This window comes from Hetaerina americana, unplaced genomic scaffold (genome assembly GCF_022747635.1).
Source record: "Hetaerina americana unplaced genomic scaffold, ioHetAmer1.1.p SCAF_9, whole genome shotgun sequence".
Classification (NCBI taxonomy): Eukaryota; Metazoa; Arthropoda; class Insecta; order Odonata; family Calopterygidae; genus Hetaerina; species Hetaerina americana.
In genome coordinates this window covers 76,423,191-76,446,580 of record NW_027287538.1, presented here as the reverse complement: position 1 = coordinate 76,446,580, position 23,390 = coordinate 76,423,191, and the positions used below count along the sequence as shown (strand labels likewise).

Genomic DNA, 23,390 nt, shown 5'->3' with positions numbered 1-23,390 from the left:
ATCCTGTATCTCAAAAATCTTCCTTCTGAACCTTACACAACTCCAGTTCGTTTCTTTCATGAAAGACTTAATTTCTCTCGAGTACCTTACTGTGATATTCATTTTCAATAGTTGAAAGCCTAAGTGGAGTTTATATATTTTCTTCTGAGAAAAGAGTAAAAAGAGAAGAAAGGAGTAAGTGTGACTGTGGGTGTTTACTTGGAAATTGGGCCAGAGGACAATATATAGACCTTTGGTTGTGGTCCAGTTGCACATCCTAACAACCAGTCACTGGAAGATGATTTGGGTAGTGTGCATGTTATAATTTTAAGCATTACCTAAGTTCTTAAAAGCATTTGATAGCACTAAGCAGGTTATTGCGGCTGAAGGGAGAGATGTGGCAGTATTTTCAAAATAAGGAATGGTTTATTGGAAAACTTCTCTCTGTTCATTACTATAACAGTATTGTTGGAAGTGCTGTTACTATTCATGTAATGTTAGTGTATGAAATTTATAGACTTATCGAGTAAAAATAATTTAATGATGCTCATTCTCTAACATGTTTCCGAGTTCCTAAATGTAATTGGAATGGAAACTAATAGCTATTTTAAAAAAATCACCATTATTTGACGAACCTCAATTTTGCGTAATTGGTTTGAACTATATGACGAAATATAGCTCCATCACGTAATCATTTCGTATTTTTGAGTTTAAATTATTGCTCGACAAATCTAACAAGAGAGCATTTTGCGCTAAAGCTACTTTAGCTCACCCTTAAACTTCTGGATGAAGTGAGTTACTTGGCATGATGCCCTTCCAGGGAGCTTAGCGTTAACTTTTCATATCCGTAATAAAAATATATACATATACAATATTATTCTTGTTCACTGAACCTGTGTATCATGTAGGCAAGTCTTCAAAGAAAAGTAAAAAATCAATCTACATTTCAGCACTGCGAACATTCTTAGAAAATAATATATGTTACGAGTATGTAATGAAAACATGTAATTGCAAAAATTCATTCAATAAATAAGGCACTTCATTGAAGGAAGGTTTTGGAGTTTCAATTTGAAGGAAAATTACCATTTCAAAAGGTCGTCAAATTGCTTTTTGGTACAATGCCGTTTAAAATTTAACATCTTCAATGCATTTAAATTCGATTGATGATTGCAGAGGTAAGTGGATACGGACGGCCAATGACAACATATTACTAAATAGCATCAAAAATTTGATTAAAGACTCCATCGAATGCATTACCAACCACAAGTTATCCATGATTAACAAACGCTTATCGCAAAATCTGAAGTATACGAGTTGAAGGAGTACGAGTCATTCAGGGAATATGAAGATATCCCACGGCTGTTGTTTTTCATTTGAGTGTAACTATTATTTCAACCATGTTTATGATTACAAGAAAATGATTTTCTTTTGTTAACGTTGCATCAGCTTGACTCGACATGCAAGAGGCATTAACTTTACTTTTTCACAAATTTTCAAGTGATCGATCGTTGCCGATGTCTTTCGCTGATTCCGACGGTATTGACAAATTACACATCCCAATATCATTCTAGAATGCCATTCGAAGATTAGCATCGGGTGACATGAGGAACTGCCCTCCTGTTGGACACGAAAGGAGTTAGCAGGTATTTCGACTGTTGTTTGTTATACATAGGCACCAAATTGTTTTCAATTATACGCGGAATTAGGATGAAAGTTAATGATACGGAAATTCTGAAAATTAGGGCCTACTTCTAGTTCACCTGTCGTACGCAAACATACAAAAGTGATATGTAACGTGAGTCTTCAATCATGGAGTTAGACACGGAAAGCACCAACACGTCTCTTGATGACAAAACGGAGGACTACGGTGAAAATCCAACAAGAGATACGCTTGCAGAGGGATTTATATGTTTACTGAAACCCACTATAGATCAATTAGATGAAAGAGTAAAGGCTACGAGGTAAGTTAAATGTATGTGCACGATCAATGAAAGTGGTGTTCAACCATTTTGTACTGCGGAAAATTGAAGAGGTAACCCGAAAATTTGTCTCGAAAATTTTGCCAATCTATTATTCCGACTGGCCTTAAGTAATCGCACAATTTACAATTTGATCGCTTAATCCTGCGTATATTTCCATTTCTTTGGGTGTTTGTGACTGTCTATTCTTATATTATTGTTTAAAAGTCCGAAGTGCAGTTTTCGGATTAATGTGTAGTAAATATTATAAACCTTCGACGGGATGTTTTAAAGGGCTTTCTTAACTGGCAAGGGTCTGCGGTGTGTAGTTTGGGCACCACTGGCCGATGAAATTTAGCACGTAAACATTCTTGCGTAATTGATTCGGATAATTTTTTAATTGCATTGACACCTTGGTTAATTAGAATAAGCCAAGCTGAATTAAAACAGCAGATAGACAGTCTTGCTGATGAGTTGAGAAAAATTGCCGAATATCATCATTTATCGGTGGACTTGGATGGAAATGTGCAGAAGCTTTTAGGTGCAAAGCGACGTGTTACAGTGGTCACGAATATACTGCAAAATACTCAGGTATTGTGATGTTTATGACTTTAAGTTGCCAAAAATAGTTAAACAATGATATAATTTGCCAGAAATTCTTTAGGAGGTAGTATTTAAGTTTGACAGGACGACAGATCCTCGAGAATCAATAATCTTTTCTTTTTAGGATCGGCTAAATAAGGTGCATCAGCTTATTGAAAAGAACGAGCAGAAACGATTAACCCTTCAAGAAACTACCCCAGTGCCTATGTCAACAGCCAGTCCTTCAATAAGTAACCCTAGTGTCCAGTGACTTGAATAGCTCTTCAAATCAAAATTTATATTTAAATTACCGGCTTGTTAAATGATGAGTTAAAATTTTTTCGTTCCTAATTTTTAAAGCAACTGTCTTTTTATTATTGGAACTGAATGAACTTCAGCCAGGAATGCATATTTTCTGGATTGATTTGATAAAATAGTAGCTAAGAGTATGCTACTATATATTGTGTACAGTAAAGTATATTGGTTGTATCTAAGCTACATGGCAGAAGCCTAAAATTCCCTTCTAATTGTCATACTTTGCAATGCCGTACAAGTTTGGGACGATTGTGGAGTATTCGAATTTCTTCTGTTATGCATATATTACATACTTTTGTTGAGTGAAAGAAAATAGATTTTTTGTGGTTGTGATTTTTTAGTCTCTCTTAGTTCTGCCAGCTAGGTGCGGTGGATCTCTGTGAAGCCAACGGCCATAAGTTACAACTTGCCTTTCAGAATGGTTGCTGTGGGCATGTCTTGTGGTTGCTTGACTCCAAAGGAAGCTCTGCACCGGTGACATATGGTGTCCTAGGTGATATATTGTTCACCAACAGCATACAGATGAACCAAAAGAGCATGCCACCAAAAAATATTTGAACAAAGTAAAGGTTAAAACACTGTGTTACAGTCTTTGTGTCCAAGAATTGGAAAATGATAGATAATACATAATGTTGTGGATTGTGGGAGTTAGACACATGGGGGAAGAGAATCTATTTATCTCCATGCTTGCAATCTCAATTTTTTTTACATTTTAGACTATTATTATTACTATCAAAAACAGTTTTCAACCTGAAGGTTGGATCGATAGGTGATGGTGGAGCTCGCCTAGTACTAAGCCCTATATGGCATATGGAATTCACATACCTGGGTTGTATTGGCCTCCCTGGCCAGTGCCTTTCCCTGTGCCTCCTGTGATTCCCCAGGAAGATCTGGTATGTGAAAAATCACTCAACTTGAATGAAGGGCTGTGGGTGCCCAGACACCATAACTCCTGAGTGAAGTTACTTTTTGGGTGTCAAATCATGCAAACCACCTTGTCAGATTTTCATGTAATTCACACGTTGCTGCTTTTACAGTCTCTATGTGACCAATTTCAACTTTTACCAACTTACGGGAAATCCTTTAGAAGTTACAGGCTATCAAGCTTAACTAATATAAACTGGTGGTGAAAAATTGTTTTAGGGTTTGATACATTAAAAAAAAGCAAATATGCACGCACGGTTGTCAGATTTAGGAGGTTTTTTTCCCACGAACTTAGGAAAGACCATGTTTAATCGGTAAAAAAATCTCAATTTAAAATTTATAAAAATTTTCCAATCTGGAAATGAATTTTAAAATAATTTTTGCATGCATATGCTGGTAGGTTTACGAATTTTAAAATGTGAATCTCAGGGGAAGTGTATTTTTCAGAAGTAAGTAGGTTGCTGAGGAAATCTATGGTTAGGGCTTTCATTTTATTTTGTAGTTACCTTTGTTATATATCTCTGCAGATTATTGATTTGGTCATTGAAATCAAAAATTTTTGTTGTTTTCCTATCAAGCTTTGAATTTTTTATTTCACCTTTTTGAGGACTTTTACCAAAAGAGTAAAATACCATTTAAGTCCACCTAATTTATCTTGCTGTGAATAAAAAAGTCCATGTTCTCAGTTCTGAATGTCCATGACAGCAACCCTGAATAGTAGTCCACTTCAAGAGGAGTGTGATGGTCTTTCTCTGGCACAGCATTGAGGATTAGAGCCCTACAAACAGGACTTGCTCAGGGTGTTTTGAGAGTGAATTATAGCCAGGCCTTGCATTGGAGCCTAGCTGACCCGTCTATTCAACTCACAATGTATAGCAGTCAGCTTTGGCCAGGCTGGTCATTGAGGTTGTTTCTGACCCAAGTCCAACCCCACGGACTCAGTCAAATATCTCAAATCCTAAACCCTGGTGGCATGGAAAATGTTTAATCTTGCCAAAAAAGTATTTTTGATTCTTTCTTTGCTCTTTATTTAGAAATAAACAATGTTCTTTTAATTATACTGGCACTGAGTTCATTAATCTAGGTGCCATAAGAGAGTACAGGTATGTCCGAAGTGCTGGCTCCGTGAAATGGTGAGACTTCTCTTGCCAAGGAAAGAGATGTCTATTTTTGCCATATCATGTGGCGGTGGGAGTGGGAGTTCCCAGTCAGGGAGGGAATACCTGGGGCACCTCCACTGCGCTAACCTATCGGTGGAGAGCGCGTATTGAACCGTGGAGTGCTTGCGATGAAGGAGATGCAAGCAGAGTGCCTCTTGGTGGGAGTGGGATCTCGTTGGCTGGCAGCACAGGAGAGGCCATGCACAGGAGCGAGGGGGGAGACCTGCAGGGGGGAAGGAGCTCCCTCTGGCATGGCCAGGGTAGGACGACTGTTGTGCCTGCCTGGACTGCAAGGAGGGGGAGTGTTTACCGCTGCTGAACGTGTTCTCTTCTGCCAAGTCATGGGGGAGATTTGTTGCATTGTTGTCATGCCAAGGTGCTGTTTGACAATTAAAGATTATCTTGTCCCTTGAAGTAGTCATAGGGCTGGAAAATCAGTGAAATATTTGTGGAAAAAAATTATATTAAATTATCCCCAAAGGTTTGATCATATGTCAATTGGACATTGATAATTGTTGGACTTGATTGGAGAATACTTGGTTCTCTTTTCTGGGTTTAAGTCAAGACAAAGTTGAAGGCACTCTTTTTATCTCCGCCCAAAATATCTAAACCTCCCTTCATGTCACCTGAAATACCCACTGTTGTTGCGTGTGAAATCAACCCTACAATGCACACAATTTGCTGCTTTTCACTTATTTGGTATGGGATCAATGTTGATTCAATAAAGTCTTCTGGTTGAATTCCTCTCTCATGAATGCTAATGAACCCATAAACTCTTCCTTCCACATTTGCCTAGATTCTTAAGTCATCTATGGGTATGCATTGACTGACCTCTCTTCCTTTCAAGCTTTTTCAAACTTGCAATCAACTATTCCTGCTCTCAAGCAGTTCTTATTTACATCATATCATCTTTCTATATCCTAATTCCCTTGCCTTTTATTTTCAGCAGAGTTCCTCTGTATGTTTCGTCCATCTCATCAGAACCTCTTCTTCCTTGATTATTACTCACCATTTGCATCTGTACGAAATAGTGTAAATGGGATTTCCTTTCTTACATCCTGATAGTTCCTTCACAGTACACCCATTTTACCCCGTCTCTGTGAACTCCCCATGTCCTCGCACTGCTCTTTTCACTGTTTCATCTGCCTCATTAGTTTCTCAGCTTTGCTCTCTGTACTTTCTTCTCCTTAATTCTGTAATCAATGGCTTTCCAATCCTTGGTTTATTTAGCTGCATTCCTTATCCCTTCCTCGAGATACTCCCATCTTTCTTATGCTGTACCAGTCCCCACAGAATTTTATCGTCTGCCTCTTGGTACTCCTTCCTTTTCATCCAAACTCTTGTCTTTGTATTCCACTTTCTTATATTTATTCTCTTCTTCACTCTCTTGAATTTAACATCACACTTCATGAGCACTAAATTGTGATCTTTATTTGATCCTGGGGAACTTTGTGACTTGATTATGTTATTCCTGAAATTATGCCTATCCATAATATCCTGGCTTTTTCCATGTTTCATACAACTCCTGTAGTGTTTAAACCATCTAATATTTATGATTAACCTCTTCCTCGTGCAGAACCCCAAAGTTTTCTCCCCATAGCCATTCCTTTCTTGCAAGTCATATTTTCCCATCTAACTCCTATCTCTCCCTTTGCCTACCACGGCCTCTCATCCACCTTCAATATCAAGTGCTCTCTTCCAGGTACACTAACAATCCATTTCATCTAAATGATTGCAAGCAGTATATACTTCTTCCACCCCATGACTGCATGTCAACATGGATAATGACTAGTGTGACCAGAGCTGCTCTTATTACTACTGATAATAATCTATCATTACACATTCCATGCCCTTCTTCCCAGGTTCCTATTCACCAATATGAATATCCCACGTTGACTCTCCACTCCTCCACAATATGTCACTCTGTAACTATCCCGCCAGCAGTCCAGTCCCTCCTATTTTTCCATCTCACCTCACACAGACCTGCAAGTACATTGCCTCTCTCCACCTCTCGCCTGATGTTTTCCAACTTTCTGTGGACATGGTAACGGTTGAAATAGACCAAGTTCATAGGCTTAGATTTGGAAATTTCACTTGAATAGGAACTTATGAAGACGAGTTCCATTGAGCAGAGAAACTTTCATAAGGAGGAGGAAATTGATGACTGGGACATTAGAGAGAGGAAAGATGCTGAGAAACGGTTCTTCAAAATTTGAAATGGAACGTGGAAATTGGTCATTGAAGCAAGATAATAGGTGTATGTTGGAGGCTTTTGAAGTGAGTAGAATGCTGAACAAGGTAATGGAAACAAATGAAACGTTAGGCATGGTGGGGGTGGAATTGTTGGTAGAAATCTGAAGGAGGCAGGAAAGTATTAAAAGTGTTTTGATTGGTGAAGGGATGTTGAAGACTGTGGTAGAGGGTAGAACACAAGGTAAAAGAGGAAGGGGTAGAAATACATAGTATAGGCATGTTGGAAAAATTGAAGGAAGAAAGAAGGAAGGGCTTTTTGTAATGTTGAATGTGAGGTTGAAGAGAGAAAGGTAAATGTACCATGTCCTTCTGTTACCTACCTTAATTAGTAAATGCCAATAATAATCCCTTGACTCAACTGTAACACCCTGGAAACTAGTTTTTGCATTAATGGGGATTGATTTACCAGTAATATGAATTGATATATTAATTCAAAGTGTAATATTTTGATAAATTAAATTAAGACCTCAAAATATTTAGGAGAGAATTTTGATGACACCCCTCTTGTAGGAGTGCCACACTAGTTGATCTAGAAACTAGGAAGATACTGATGCTATAAAATTTGTATCTTCATCAAAAAATACTGCGAGCACTCCATGTATAGATTTTGACGTACTTGGGAGGCAATTGATAAAAGAGATAAATAGCACTGGGCCTATTACGGAATCTTGGGATATCCCATGGTGACATTTTATCCGGTGAAGCAAATTTGGTCCATCTTAAGGGAGAACAAAGTTATTATTGTCTCTTATAGAGTTAAAACTTGATGAACTCATATGATGTGTCTTATACTAAATCCTTCCAAATCCAAGATTCAGAAACAATAGCCAATGGTTTACATGATCAAAGGCCTTAGAGAAATCAAACAACGAAGCTAAGCATTCTATTCTTTTGTTCTGGTCCAGCAGTATTTGCTTGATGACATAGTAAATAGTTGTGGAGTTTAACTTCAATTTCCTAAAAACATGTTGAGATGTGGATGGTAAATTGTAAGATTCGGAATATGATATTAGTTGAGTGTGAAACAAAGTTTTAAAATGTCTACAGTTTAAGCAGGGTAAGAGGATATGCATTCAAATGCAACTTATTGCCTTTCAACTTATGAAGATGACTTTGCCACCCAAGAGATGAGCAGGGAACTTGCTTAAAATATAAGTGGAGAATTTACTTTTTCAATGGAACTCTTTTGTGAGTGGGAAAACCATCCAAGTCAGATGAGAACTTGTTGAAGGATTATGTCCACTGCTTCTAAATCAGACGTGGGATACCTTTTGAAGTGGTCGACAAGGGCAGAAATATTGAGCGAATATAGTATTTAATCAATTTATTGGTAGTTTAGAGTGGATATTAAAACTATATGATTTTATTGTCCAACCCTTTATTTAGCTTTTACCACATTATAATTTTTGAAAGTATTTTACCAATAACATTAATCTATGAATACATAAAATGCATTTTTTCAACAATAGAGACCTTTTTTTCATGGCATCTTATTTATATAATTTTGTAAGTAGAAAGTTAACACCATTAATTTTACAATTAAACTAAAACAATTAAAAATTGAATATAACAAAAATAATTGAATTTTCCCTGAGTTAATTACAAATTAAAAATATATTGCATTATAATTTTAAATTAATTTACTAATAACATTAATTTATGAATACATTAAATGTACTTTTTTTACAATAAAGAACTTTTATTCGTGATATATTATTTATATAGTTTCTTAAGTAGAGAGTTAACACCATTAATTTTGTAATTAAAACCCAAAAATTGAGTTTAACAAAAATGATTAAATTTTCCCCAGGTTAATTAAAAATATATGAGCAATAATTTCAATTCCCTAAATGGTAATGAGCAATGCCATAAAGTAATTAATGGCAAATTAAGAAATTAATTGAATATGAATCAATTTATAGGTACTTAAGGGTAGATAGTAAAACTATATGCTCTTATTTTCCAACCCTTTTATTCATTTCTTACCGCCTCATTTTTTTAGTTATTTTACCAATAAAATTAATTTAAGAGTAGATTAAATGCATTTTTCCAACAATAGATACCATTTTTTCATGACATCTTATTTGTGTCTTTCCTTATGCAGAGAAATAACACCATTAATTTTGTAACTATAAACAATTACAAATTGAAGATAACAAAAATAATTGATTTTTCCCTCCGTTAATAACAAATTAAAAATATATGAGCAGTAATTCCATTTCCTTAAATAGTAATGAGCAATGCCATGAATCAGTCAATGGCAAATTAAGAAAATATTTGAGTATTAATTCACTTTGAGTTAACCAATAAGCCCCGGATAAGGCCTATTCCAATATGACAAACTTAACAAAAGCACATAAAATATGTGGAACACATTTCTTTATATTATCACATTCAAGAAGTTAATTTAAAATCAGACCAAGTGAAATTTCATCCTTCACTCGCATGATTTAAACAATGAACTCATATTTCAACAACAATGCAAATAGAAATCTTCGACACTTACGCCTGGGCCATGGAGTGGCACACACAATTTCCATTAGGCATAAGGGCGACAGACATTGCACATGATTCCCTCGTAGCTTAAAAATGAGACTGCATTGACTGGGAAAGCACGCAGGCACATAACCCAGAAACCTCTTCCGAAAATTCCCCAGCCATTCGAATGCAGGCTCTTTTTGAAACAATCAAAAATCCCAGAATACACTGGCTTTTTGATATCATCAGCCTGCATCCGAGACTTGATCACATCAAGTGGTAGTATTGCAGCCCAACTGATCATTCCTGTGGTATTTAATAAAGCAGAGAAACTTATCAAAATGAATTCCACAGCCTCAGAAGATGTAAGTGACAAGAGTTTCAAGATAGTGTTTGATATGCATGTGCATAGAAAACATGATTATAATTTCAACAAATTTAAAACTTGGGTTACTTATGCAAGAAGACAAAGAAGCATGGCATTTTAATGCGTCTCATGGGGTCCCCAAAGAAGATCAAGGTGTTAATTGACGTGTGTGCTAAAACTGCAGACGATCCCTTTATAAAGCACACGGGATGTTCTCAATACTAAGAGCAGCTTCAATAAAACCTGCTTCAACCCGTTCAATGATCAAGCTAAACAACTTGAGCTGAATGACCAAGTTGAATATCTTTCACTGGCTTAAACAGAGATCTGGCTACACAAACAACGTGGACAACACTAAATCAACATGCCATGCCAGTGTTGCTTCTACTTTGCCTACCTGCAATGCCTCCGGAACATACAGTGCTGAAGAACTCAAAAGTCTCATGATGGTTACCAGGATGAAACCATGAAAGTATTTTCTCATAGACCAAAAAATAGAGCCCAGATGAGGGAATGTCTCGAATTAGAGTTATGCCAAGTCCTCTGTAACATCCTTTAATGCCATTGTCATTATAAATCTTCCGTAAACATTCAAATGAGCCTTTGAAATGTTGTCCATGCCTCCCTTCAAGTTTTGCATTTTTACCTGAAAATTTATAAGGATGGAAGTTAGAAAAAAAATATAATTTAGATTGCGATAATGAGCTGGTAGTTTCAGCTGGCAGATTTGGACAGTAAAACATGACCAAGAGAACTATTGGAATCAGCATAAATCTCATTAAAAATTACAGCCCTCTGGTTCCCGCGGGATGCGAGTGGGTATACTTGTGAAAAAAACTTGGATATTTAAAAATATCTCAAGAAGCCATTATGGAAAATTCTTGTCCCATATTTGGATACACAAGAGGCAGAGACGGCAAATAACACATTTATGTACTGATTCAAATGTACTCTTTCAAAACATGCATATTCTTGATGTGTCTCGATTTTAAACATCATAGTTAAATCAAGGACAAAATTAACAATGGATAAAAAAGCCTGTTGTGATTTCGGTGCACAAAGTCCACTCCCAATGGAGAGAGAGGAATTGAATTTCTTGCCATGTTGCTTCTCATTAAACATTTCTACTGAGAATAGTTGGAGTGGTGGCAGCTTATCTCATTGCCCCAACATTATTGCAACATGGATTGTTGCAAATGTCGGGAAATATGGGTTGCAATGCTGAACCCAAAGTTTGAAACTTATTCCACAAACCCTCCCCCCATGAACTTGAGTTCGAGGAGCTGGTCTAAATTTGCCACACAGCCTCGTATTCCTGTCCTTTGCTTCCCTATGTACCATTTAGACACATGAATGAAATATGACCTTAGCATCTTTACATAAGTACCAATTTGTAATCTATTTGGTAAGCATAGGACAACTTGTTCCTGCACTGCACTTCCTTGGCTTATTCGACCCTTTGAGAATCAGTGCATATGAAATGGATTCAATTTGGTGAAACTAATTCTCACTCTTAATTAAGAATCTAATATAGTAATGGAAATGATGAAGCCTAATTTGAAACTATGTCATTGAAAATAATCTACTCAATTAACTAGGATGAATGAATGGAAATGGAAGCCGAGAGCACATTCATTAAAAATGGGGTCTGGAGGCAAAATATGTGTGGGGAGATGAAGAAAAGTATGCAACAGAATTATTTGGATTCAGTCTGGTCCACGAAAGCCATTGGACTAAGTTTTGATTCTGGGGATGAAGGGAAAATATAGTTGCACATTTCAATTTTTTGGGGAAAAACCATGACAAAGCATTGGTCTCACTCTCAACCTTAGAAGATACCCAAATGGAACTAAGCTAAGGGAAAGCGTAAATGAATATTTAAAAACTTGAAATTTTCTCCACTGCAAAAAAGAAGAAATCATGACAGAGGAGTGGGGAACATGCCGGAAATGCAAAAAATGTACATACACAGATAATATAGATAACCTTACCAATAAACCTTATACATCCAAGTGAAGTTTATTAAAAGGCCCTTTTAAGGTGGAATGAATTGAAGATTACTTGGAAACATCTACCAGTTAACGATGAAAACAAGACATTGTACCTAATGTGCAACTGATTTACTGAATGATTTGTCGAGATATGTTCATGAGATAATGGACACAACAACACCCATCTGAAATTTTGTTTAATGAGTGGACATGCAGAATTGGTCCTGTATTCCTCTCCGAATTCATTGCAAGTGGTGCGCAGAGCCAAATCCCCTTCATTCACGTCCTGGCTTTTCGCAAGTCACCTTCCACGCTCAGTCCAGAGTGCAACTGGGTTCCTCAAAGGGGTCAATGGAGTTAATTAACGGAAATCTCAATGAGATTGCCAGAGGGAGTGTGGTGAATCTTTCCAGTGTTGATCCATCAGAACCCTACCAAGTGAACAAAGCTCCATTCAATCCACTAAGTAAGAGGCAGTGCTCCTTTCTTTCCCCTACCATGGCTTTTAACGTCGCATTTTACTGCCATGGGTGTATTTCCAATTGCCACGAGTTGGTATTCCTCAAGCTTGGTCACCGCTGTGCCTGGTTTAACCTCTTGCCTCAAGCACTCCTCCTCGTGGCCTGGCATCATTATTCCTCAGTGTGATCCACCCTCCAATATGTACCGCGAGCGAGTGACCACTAAAACAGTCCAAAATGAAGCTCCACAGTGGTCCAAAGATTGGAATCAATTCAATTACAAGAACTAAAGGGAGTTGTGTGGGGATCCTGGGTCGTATTATTGTTGCTCAAGATAATTAATCATGTTCATAAAAATCAATTGGAATTTTCCAGCAAAATCTCTGATAAAATTGGCTATAATGTACACCATTCGCTTAACCTTTCTGAAGTCTGTTAACAGAGATTATCAAAATTGATGATATTATTAAATAAAAGTAATTTATTTTTTACATTTGCCTAATATCTTTCATTTAAAAAATTGTGATATTAAATGTTAGTGCCTTCCAGTAGGATGCAGGTAATGATATGTAATAGTAAAGGGAGGTAGAGTAAGAGGAGCTCCATGGCTGTGAGGCAGGAAAGGGAGTTTGGTGTATTTACAGTGTAGAAGGATGCACCGCCTCAATGACATATGCAACATTCCCTTATTGAGAAGTGTAATGGCATAAAAGATCTGCATATCAGGGATTCTGATTAAAGAGATAGGAGTTGATGAGGTCTTCGGCATGAAGTAAGGGCCCAACCTTCTCATTGCCATCATCAGCGTCTCATTTCCCTCAAGTGAGGTCACATCATAACTGACCACCCTGAGTGGGAACAGCCATTGGAAATGAAGATGTTTTGGGATGAAGCATGAATATACAAACACGTTGAAGTTGATGAAGTAAACTACATAACCAAATATTTTGTCCCCCAAGAGGCAATGTTTAACACTGATAATCTACATAATTCTGAGGAAATTGAATTCCTTACCAGTTTCTGTTTGCATTTTGATCTTGATCAAATCCACTGGACACGTAATGAAAACTTGTGCAAAACCACCAATACACCCACAAAGAAAGATTTCCATTACACTATAAGGTGGTCTCTTTGAATTCGAATCATAATTACTTGACTTTTCCTGAGTAAAGCGTGGCAACTGTCTTAGAGCAGTGCCGTAGACTCCAAAGAATACAGAATTGAGAATACCAGCCGATAACAATGGAAAAAGCATTCCTTTATAAAAAGAAAAAAACTGAAAGAATTAAATCACAGATGAATGAGTTATTTAAATACAAGTATATCAGGGTAATTAATGGAATAGTGGTTTACATTTACTCACCCCTTCATATTTGTACGTGGACTTAATTACTCTCATTGCACTACTGATCCCCAAAGCTTGCTGGCGAACTTTAACTGTATCCACGGGATGACCAACAATTAATCCACTGCAGCCTAATACAAAAATATGAAGTTAAATATGACTTTGCTTAAATATGAGTGAATAAATCCAGTTTTCTAACATACCGGCCGCCCATCCTGCCACAAAATCACAGGAAGACATCTATTGAACCTACTCGAAGTCCATTGCCATAAAAACATGAAATTTAACTTATTTGGCACATTTCAACATGTATCACCTGTGGACCGTAATTAAATTGATAAGTAATGATCGTTAAAGCAACATTCTCGAGTTCAACTTGGATTTTGCTCTTATATTTTAAACATTAGCTTTAAGTTTGGGCTTGCAGTTAGTGTACTGAAAATTGTAATCGTTAAGAGGGGTACCCTTGATTTTAATAACTATTATCCATATTTATGAAGGTACATAATTTTAACAACCGTTCCATCCGCCAACTTAACGAAAAGCGAGCTTGGAAAATTCTGAGTCCCGATTGAGTAGTTATGCTGAAAATTCGAACGAACCCTTCAGGATAATCGATGGAGTGAAATAAATGCCACAGTAAAGAACCACTTTATGTCAGAGGTCGCAAGTAATTATCATAAAATTCCTCCGTAACGAATAAATGAACCAATTAAGTTAATCATGGTTTGAACTCGTCTCTAACGTGCGATTGTAACAAACGAAACACTAAAATAACGATGTGCGAAAGACAGCTAAAACGTGGAATTTTAAAACGTTTTCGCTTTCACTCAGATAGAGCTAATTTCTCCGCCATTGTGTGGCTATCATTCACATTTGATCAAATTATCGGCAATATTTTTTATTAATCAAGCGCGAACATGACCGGCGTGCGCGTTCCTTCTTGATAACATTAGATTGCTTAGTTGGGCGTAGGTCAGTCCGTCGTTCCCTTTCGTGAGCACTTTCCGAAACGGCTCAAGTTCTAAGGATGGAAAGTGAAAACATTTTACATGGTCCTCCAGCAGTACCTGTTGAAGACATCAGAAAATCGCTTGGAGAATTTATGTTGGAAAGGCTAACATCCCATGGGAAAGCTATAGCTCAAGTAAGAATTGCCTCTTCAGAGGGAAATACACATCAAGCTCCCGGTTAAAAGTGTAATTTGTATCATATATTCCAGACGTTCATCCATTGCCCATGATTTTAAGAGAGAATGTAGATTTTCTTATGAGGTAGCGTTTGTAAACGGAATTGTTATGCTCATTACAAACTATAGAGACAATGCTCTTAAATTCCCTTAAAAGAGGGCACCTATTATTAAAGTTATTTCTGCCTATTGCTTGTTTTGCGAACTTTGACATTGTATCCAATATCGTACAATTAAGTGCTCAACCCGATGGAAAGAAGCGCAGTATGCATTCATATTACGCGAACATTACCAAAAAATATTATGGTCAATTGATTATACAATGGTAAAGCGGGATTGTTACGTGGTTAAATCAGAAAGTGGATGAATGATTTATGTTTTAGTATAATTATGTGCTATTCCTGAATCCTTGGATAGTTCGATTTAATTACTAGAGGTATGGACGAAGTAAGTTATCCAGTGTCGAACTGCGTCGCTGCTGCAACAGGTCGACGCTGTCGTCTTGTTTTTCGTTGCCCGATGATAGGACACCGGTACCGACTTTTATACCTATTTCATCTGTTTATAATATCCCATACATATTTCTGGAGGCAATCTTTTGCCAAGCCCCATAATTCCAAAGTTATAACGGGCAAAAGCGTAAGAATATGTGAAAATCCCTTTCTATAAAATGTGAACTGGTCCGTTATAACATGAAAAGTGCGGACTTCTTTGTTAAATTTTGAAGATTTAAAATTAAATACGTTTTAATATCTCTAAAGAACACTTGGAGAGAAAATGGATTGGGATGAGGCAATTTTAGTGGTTGTATATGCTTATTATCCAATTGCTATTGTTCGATAAACAAAGGCATTGCATGTTATCCAGATATAGAAGCTACTGTCAATTCTGTCGTTATCTCAACAGAAAATATTACAGTTCAGCAAACCAAGTTCCGGGTCAATGATGTGATCACGAAGTTTCATTTCTTTTCACACCATTACATGTTAATTTAAAATAGGACCGTGGTATATCATATAATGTAATTTCGTAAGGACAACTAGATATACTGTTAAAATATACAAAAAAAAGTCGTAGCCCAGTGAGTAATTATTTAGGCAACCCAAATTGATGTATTCTTTTATCTGGAAAACTATTAAACACGACTGTAATTTTTCAGTTTATATTAGACCATGACATAGAACATAAAATAAGAGACATAAATGGAAAGGTCAACAAAGAAAGAGGATTACAGAATAAAGAGGGCACTAATTATTTGCAGAGATGGGTTTGAATATGTGTTAGAGGAAAGCAAGAGCAGATGGATTCTGTCGGCGAGAGAATACAATGGAGGGAGAGGTGAAAGAAATCTGAAAGTTTGATTGGTGATAGTCTAGGAATAGGTGTGTGGAAAGTAATGAGGGCACATGATTAAGCTGTGATGGGAGTGTAAGATTTGAGAAGCAAAGACAGTTTAGGATAATCAGAGATGGAGTTAAGTGTGCCTTAACTGAATTGTAAATCAGCCCTAGGCAAGTGATTTGGGAGAACATGAAAATAGACTGAAGACAGAGTGGCATCACTGGAAATTTGGCAAAAATGGGGACACTGTTTATTATTATTTCATCGAAGAAATGAGTTATGTTCACATAGAGTTGATGAAGCTGATTTGATGGAGCTGAGGTTGGGCAAATGGTGCAACTATATGCAATGAAGTAGGTTGAAAAAAATATGAAAGTGCTATGGGATCCATAATTCACATAAAATGGCAGAGGGGACGAAAGAGAGACAAAGTGTTAATTCTAAGTGCCAGGATGTCCTCAGAGAAATTAACTTAATCATCTCCTTAGGTTCTGTGCAGATAACATGATTGAGAAGGACGGAACTTATGATTTAGTTGAAATAAAGGAGGTAGATTTTTAGTGAAATAAATATATATAGCGTGTTCTGCATTCACTCGTGCTTAAGTTCTGCACAAAGTGCCATTCTGGACTCTAATTTAAGCACTCTGAGGAATGTAAGTAAGTCTCTGGTATTGTGAATTTGTTTCAATATTCCCCTCATTTCCGCACTTGGGCTTTGAGAGTAATCCTCAGTGGTGTTTGCTTTTTATTCTAAAATTTGACACACTTAATGTGCAATTGTTCCTCATGATGCTCCTCAGTTCCTTTGCGAAGTGGGTTCCACAAAGTTTTACTCAATTGGCTTTTCGAAATGATGATGGACGAGGGAGACTTCCTTCCATCTGTGGTGATCCAAGCGTCAATGTTGAATGGTATTTTTGTTTGCCTGATGCCCTCACCAGCAACAAATTGCACAGCTTTACTCGACTCCAGTTGAGCTGAGCACCCCCAAATACACTTAGGGGTGTTGAGGAGGGGTATACACTATGGTCTCTCCTGATGACTGAAGCAGTGTTACTCTAAATTCCTCATTGAAATGTACCCGTAGGTGCTGTGGAATGTCATGAGGCATTGAAGATGGAGGAAACCTTTTCTCCCTCTCTTTCTTCTTTGTCCCATCTTCACTTTCCTTACAAGCCACCTCAAGGGTGAGAGGTGGGGGGGATTAGGCCACCGCCCAATAGTAATTGGTGATTAATGGCATTCTCTATATATTCGTTTTCAACATGTTTGAATTATTCTACTTGATATGCCCCAATGCTGCTGTTATGATTTGTCAGAGGGAGAAGGAATGCCCACTATTGTTCTGTTAAGCCATCCCACTTCATTTTTGTCATGGTTTCTCCTGCCAATGAAGTATTAGTAGTCATTAGTGAAGAGACAACTGACAGCTGGAGCCTTATGCGCCTTTAGGGATAGATGAGGGTGATTTGGTAGGGGTAGGGTGTCCATGGTAGGAATGGGGAAGGAGGAAGGGTGGAGAGAGAAACCTTCTGTCAGCAGTGGCCTACTTTCATTATGAAAGTGACCAAGGGGTTGCATGTAATGTACGTTTGATCCAATGGACGGCACACTCCACCTGCCCGGGTCCTCTCCAAATAGCACCTCGTGTACGGATCGGAATGCCTCTGAAAAACTCTGCCACTTCTAGGATTTAAACCGGGGTGACCCTCGGGTTGGAAAGCCAGTGCCCCAGAAACGGCACCAATTCGATCCCCCCAATGAAATGAATGGAGAGCTAAATGTACTGCCTATTTGTCAGTGTTAAACTTGAAAGGCTTAATCAATCTAACAGTTGTGCCTTCTCATTATCCATTGGTGTAAGGTTGTATGGATTTATTTTTCTAGAAATTCATTCCTATGTATATTTTTCAACTTTAATGAAAACCATACTCGTGAAACCAAGCACTGATAATTGAGGTTATATGAAGACCCAATGATTGCTCACCAATTTATCACTTAAATTTCGTGAGGTGAATCTGCTATTAGTGAATAATTTGACATTTCTGTGTACATAATGAGTAATTTCACGTAGAGGCAAAGGCTCATGTTTCCCTACAGGATGCAAGAAGAGTCAGCAGAGGCTACATTCACAACCTTTGGGTTAATTGTACTAATTATTACTTCTAAGTTTGCAAGAAAATTCCTGACCGAAATCACTGCACTGTCATTAATTCCACATAATTGCGGTTTTTCTATCAGCTTATTATGTGACCACTGATCCAATGCTTCTTTGAAGTCTGAGGTTATTGTGTCTGCTTGTTTTCTTTGATTGCCAGAGTTAAGTATGTTGTTGATCAATAGCTAAAGTTATGCCACATTAGATTTACTCTTTCAGAATCCATTTTGGGTGTCTGTAAAAAAAATTGTCTGGGCAGTGCTAGATATTGATTACAATAATATGGTCAAGAATTATGCGTGAAAGAGAGATGAATGATGGCAGTTGATTATTGTCCGGATTCTGTTAATTTCTACATAATTAAAATGGGTGATTAACCAGTCCTTATACTGTATCTTCCAATGAGAACTTAATATGTTTTCTATGAAATTAGCAAGTTCTGTTACCAACTTTCAGTTCTCTGGCCGAGATCCCTTCTGGTTCAGGGAATTTGTTAGGTCTGATGGACTGCAGTGCCTGACTAAGGTTATTGTATCCCTCCCATGTAATTAATAGTTACATCACTCATGAGTTCATTGATGCCAGGGAGATTTTGCATTGGCCTTGAGTTGTTACTCCACGTGTCGTTGCAGTATTTGTGCATGGTGTTAGCTTTGGCTACATTGTCTGCAACTACTTTTCAATTTTTGTTCTCTGATGACTCCACAGTCTGGTGGTACTTACCATGTGACTCCCAAGCATAAAACCAAGACGCCTTGAGGTTTTCATCAAGGAATTCTTGCTATATATTATTATTAAATTTCATCACAGTCTTAATTCTTAAATTTATTTGGAGTGGAGTACTTAAATCATTTGTGTTGTAACCAATCACATTGGTATCATAAACCCACATCACTGAATAGTTTACTGAGATATGTGGTAGCCATCCACCGCAGGCTTTGAAGTTGGTCTTTCCAATGCCAATTTCCTTGGGAATTAGACTTGTGCAGTATGCCTAGTGTCCTTATGGCAAGGGACTTCCCATAGGCTGCCAATATCAGTCATACTCTCTTTGCATAATGCTATTTTTGTCTTTGAAATTTTCCCAGAATGTGGTTATGTCAAAACAGATGTTGAAGGTGCTGGTATTCGAATATTTTACGATCCCATCTCTGGGTATTTCCTATTATTCTGGAAAAAATTTGATGCCATTTTCCCAGAATGTTGTAAAATAATTAGATTCTCCTCAAAGTAGCTGCAGTTTTATCTTTTATGTTTTTATTTATCAGTAGAAAATGAAATTTTACTCTTCAAATGTCATTGATTCCAGTGAGTGACCCTTTTGCCAGCAATGTACTTGAGAATGTAGTCCACATTTTCGGTCAATTATTTTGATAAAAAGTGGGTGGAGACTAACCTATATTTGTTTACAGAAAAGCAGAAATTTTATCGTGTTAAAATCATTCACCTTGGCCAGATCTCGAACCCTGATCCCTTGATTTCCATTCATGGCCTTGATCTCAGGAAATTCTCAAGAGTTTAATTGGATGATCCCATGGTATCTTAATTGGTTAAAGGCCATGTGGCTATAAATCGAGGTGATCCAAGTCCTGGTGAAGGTAAATGATTTTTATTGCATGGTGAAATTTCTGTGTTTTGATGCTCATCAGTGGATAACTCAGTTGACTAACTGGCACATCATCTCATTTAGTTCTTTGAATTTATACATCCATTTATTTTACGTAGGAGTAGGACACAAGCCAACCGATGTGCCATTATCCTCAGCAACTTCTCTAATAGTAGTTCAATGATATTTTAAAACAATTTTCTTCACTGCTTCAACGTTTTCATCTGTTGTTGATTTGCTGGGGCGTCCAGGCCGAGGTTCGTCATTGACATCTTCTTGGCCATCTTAGGAGAGGTTGTAACTCTTATAAACATTAGTTTTTACTCTGAGCAGACTCGCCGTATACCACTGTCAACATTTCAAGTGTTTTGGAGCTCTTAATTCCATTTTTACACAGAATTTGATGCAAATTCTGTGATCCATTTTGGTTGTAGCAGAAAATTGCCAAGCACACCAAAACATATCTAACATTTGTATCTGTCAATAAAAAACTAAATATGCTATATTGTTGAAACTGTACAAAAATGTTTAAGACATATGTACCAACACAACAAAACAAAAAAATCAAATTCATGTTGCCCGCGAAATTTGTAAAGTCACCTTACTTGATGAGCACACCTCGCACATTTCATTCAGCAACAGTTCAATAAACAATCTGGCGGCACTATCTTAGATTTCTGTCAACATTTATTTATTTCTCTGAAAGCATCATCTGTTGTCATATGAGTATAAAAACACTTTGCTGCAGCAGTTCACCAATTGCCCAACCTGTCCTCCCAAAAACCCTCCACCTCCAACACGAATCCACAATTTCAAGAAGAAATCCTCTTCTATCTGTTGAAATTGAGGCCCAATAAATGATTCTCAACCACAAGAACTACGTTTACTACTCAACCACGTTTTTTCTGACATACATTTAATTGTTTGCATGGATTTTCACCTCTTACCTGTTGACCGTGCTTTCAACTTCCTGCATAGTGCACTAATTCAACCCTTCCTTGGTATAATTACCATATCCTCACATTGTATCTTCCAGCATGCTTCCACTCTTTTCATTTCCTGCCACACTTTTTTGTTGAACTTTTTATACTTCCTTCTGCCCAAAGCTGTTTTATGTTCCTCCATTTACTTCTCTTGTCTTACTTTTCGTCATTTTATCTGTAATCCATGGTTTTTCTTATTTACTGTTCCTATAGTTTTGTTTTTGCCGCATTGATATCCCTTTTTTGATATTTTGTCATTTTTCATCTATAGTGCCCAGCTCTCTGCCCTCACCTGTAAATTTCAGCCTCCTGAGAGTCCTTTCTTGTTGTTCCAGTTATAGCTTTCACCTTCAAATAATGAAAATTCCATCTTCTATTTTATCTTGCTGAATCAGAATGTACATATTATTATGACAAAACTTTGAATCTTCATCCACCTTCGGGAAACTGTGAATTAATCACAATGTTCCTTACACCTGTGCCCAATCATATTAGAGTGGAACCTTACTTAATGAGTACCTCTCATAATTAGTAATTAACAATATGAGCCAAGCAATTCATTTAAAAAATTACGTGCTTTCACGAGACCATTGGATGTGATACCGATAGATAGGAATGAGGTGGGAAACTTGGAATGGCTGGCATATTGATGCGCATGTGCGTGGCATTGACATTGCCAATGTTGGAATTGGTTAGGGTGATCCATTGAAAAGGATAAGGAAACTAGATGAAAATCAAGGAAAGGAAAGTAAACAGTGGTTAAGGAAGGAGAACGGAATAATTAAGGAGATACTGTAAAAGCAGATGAACAGAAACTTATGAAACAATGGAGGCAAAGAAAAAGTGTGAATTATATCATCCAAAAATATATATATGCATTTGAAAAATGAATGCTTTTCAGCAATGACACAAATATATATGTATACATGTATAAACTTTGGATCAAAACTTAACTAAACATTGAAACACAAAGAAGGGACACTTACAAATATGTGTGGTGTTTCGATGGGTGGGCCGCCATCTTCAGAATGTCGTTCTTAGGGTAATAGCGGAGAGAATATGCTGGGGAGGGAAGGTGGAAAGGGGTGAAAGGTATGATTGTCCTTTCCTTATGTTTCGTTAAGTTTTGAATCTTTATTTACACACATTCATTTATTTTACAGTGTTATATGTTAATGAGCATTATGAATTATGTGGAGAGAATCATGCAATGCAGAATCCTTATCCCTCAAATAACTGTTGTACATTATAGAACACAAATTTCAGGTGGATGCAGAAACTGGGTCAAGCCGCACTTATGATGAATTACGCAGACTAAGCCTAAAACTTGCCGAGAGTATGAGATATGGGAGACCTGAGACCAATATGTGGCATTTGGGTGTGGGCGATTGCATTGGTATTTGCTCAGAGAACACGATTGATTTCTGCATCCCTGTTTTGGCTGCCCTTTTCTTGGGGGCTACGGTGGCACCCATCAACCCATCGTACACTGATCGTATGTACTGCACCTTTACACTGTCATTATAATTGAACATAAATATGGAACCCTGTGGTTATTTTGCTGATGGTTTGTGGGGGTTAATCTTTCTGTTTGCATGCTGGAAAACTGAACAAGAATTCGTGGTACATGATTATGAAAAATGGAGATTGCATTTATTTCAATAAACTCATGAAAATACTTTTAAAGATTATTGATACTCATTAAGGAATATATTGCATAATATATGGTCTACATTTTAGTTCTAAAGTGTTGGTGTAAAAACACGCAAGTCTACTTGTCATGGATGCAAATTGGAAAACATGTAACTTATTGGTTGATGTGAAATACCAATATTGTGGACTTAATGAATAGAATGGTTTGAGGCATCCATTTGTAGAAGCAATTCATGTCGGAAAAGAAAATACTTGGCTCTTCCACATTCAATTTATTATGCCCAACCTAGGTTTCGACTTACAAAGTCGAAACGTAGGTCGTGCATTGTAAAATATATGTGGAAGAGCAAAGTATTTTCTTGTCCAAATCGAGAACGTAAGTTTTCCTTTGTTTTCAGTGATCGTTATTTTGAGTTATTTGATGTATAATTCAGCAGGCAATCATTATAAAATATTTGTGAAATGGAATTCAAATATATAATCAGTTATGAATTGATTATCTCTCCTATTTATAAATAATTACTATCAGTTACATATTTTCATTATTGCAAATAAATCAAATGAATATGGTTAGTGGAACCTTTTTGTGTATTGGTTAGGGCATAGCTTGCCATTGTAGCACCATGGTTCATTCTGATGTCTTGA

The 23,390-nt window shown here is 37.1% G+C and overlaps 3 protein-coding genes across 6 annotated transcripts in view; 2 read left to right on the top strand and 1 right to left on the bottom strand.

The window, feature by feature from the left end:
- The first annotated feature begins 1,428 nt into the window (after positions 1 to 1,428).
- LOC139698907 (SNAPIN protein homolog) lies at positions 1,429 to 3,489 on the top strand. Of its 2 annotated transcripts, XM_071597862.1 has the most exons (4): positions 1,429 to 1,622; positions 1,722 to 1,940; positions 2,363 to 2,528; positions 2,665 to 3,489. In XM_071597862.1, the coding sequence occupies exons 2-4, from the start codon at positions 1,789 to 1,791 to the stop codon at positions 2,788 to 2,790; spliced, it is 444 nt and encodes a 147-aa protein (XP_071453963.1). In that variant the 5' UTR covers positions 1,429 to 1,622; positions 1,722 to 1,788; the 3' UTR covers positions 2,791 to 3,489. The 2 variants fall into 2 exon arrangements, with proteins under 2 accessions (XP_071453963.1, XP_071453962.1); XM_071597861.1 differs by lacking the exon at positions 1,429 to 1,622 and having other exon boundaries at positions 1,629 to 1,940.
- A 5,492-nt stretch (positions 3,490 to 8,981) lies between these two features.
- On the bottom strand, positions 8,982 to 14,550 carry LOC139698906 (solute carrier family 25 member 45). 3 transcript variants are annotated; one of them, XM_071597859.1, is made up of 6 exons: positions 14,416 to 14,550; positions 14,017 to 14,129; positions 13,832 to 13,944; positions 13,483 to 13,744; positions 10,414 to 10,662; positions 8,982 to 9,955 (listed from the first exon to the last, which is right to left on the bottom strand). In XM_071597859.1, exons 2-6 carry the CDS (start codon positions 14,051 to 14,053, stop codon positions 9,711 to 9,713), a joined length of 906 nt encoding a protein of 301 aa, XP_071453960.1. In that variant the 5' UTR covers positions 14,054 to 14,129; positions 14,416 to 14,550; the 3' UTR covers positions 8,982 to 9,710. The 3 variants fall into 3 exon arrangements, with proteins under 3 accessions (XP_071453960.1, XP_071453959.1, XP_071453961.1); XM_071597858.1 differs by having other exon boundaries at positions 14,017 to 14,550; XM_071597860.1 differs by lacking the exons at positions 14,017 to 14,129; positions 14,416 to 14,550 and having other exon boundaries at positions 13,483 to 13,725; positions 13,832 to 13,931.
- Positions 14,551 to 14,666: 116 nt separating this feature from the next.
- Positions 14,667 to 23,390, top strand: part of LOC139698905 (luciferin 4-monooxygenase-like) — a 33,723-nt gene continuing 24,999 nt past the window's right edge. The window contains exons 1-2 of the mRNA XM_071597857.1: positions 14,667 to 14,960; positions 22,359 to 22,587. Of these exons, the coding sequence (XP_071453958.1) occupies positions 14,844 to 14,960; positions 22,359 to 22,587 (346 nt within the window). The 5' untranslated portion in view covers positions 14,667 to 14,843. The remainder of the gene's footprint in view (positions 14,961 to 22,358; positions 22,588 to 23,390) is intronic.

Excerpts from the sequence above, each read along its gene's own strand:
- LOC139698907 (XM_071597862.1), top strand. The coding sequence starts at position 1,789 with ATGGAGTTAGACACGGAAAGCACCAACACGTCTCTTGATGACAAAACG. Across the intron at positions 1,941-2,362 it reads GAAAGAGTAAAGGCTACGAG|AATAAGCCAAGCTGAATTAA; the intron begins GTAAGTTAAATG and ends TTGGTTAATTAG. Across the intron at positions 2,529-2,664 it reads ATATACTGCAAAATACTCAG|GATCGGCTAAATAAGGTGCA; the intron begins GTATTGTGATGT and ends TTTTCTTTTTAG.
- LOC139698906 (XM_071597858.1), bottom strand. The coding sequence starts at position 14,053 with ATGTCTTCCTGTGATTTTGTGGCAGGATGGGCGGCCG. Across the intron at positions 13,745-13,831 it reads CCACGTACAAATATGAAGGG|TTTTTTTCTTTTTATAAAGG; the intron begins GTGAGTAAATGT and ends TAATTCTTTCAG. Across the intron at positions 10,663-13,482 it reads CAAAATGCAAACAGAAACTG|GTAAAAATGCAAAACTTGAA; the intron begins GTAAGGAATTCA and ends ATAAATTTTCAG.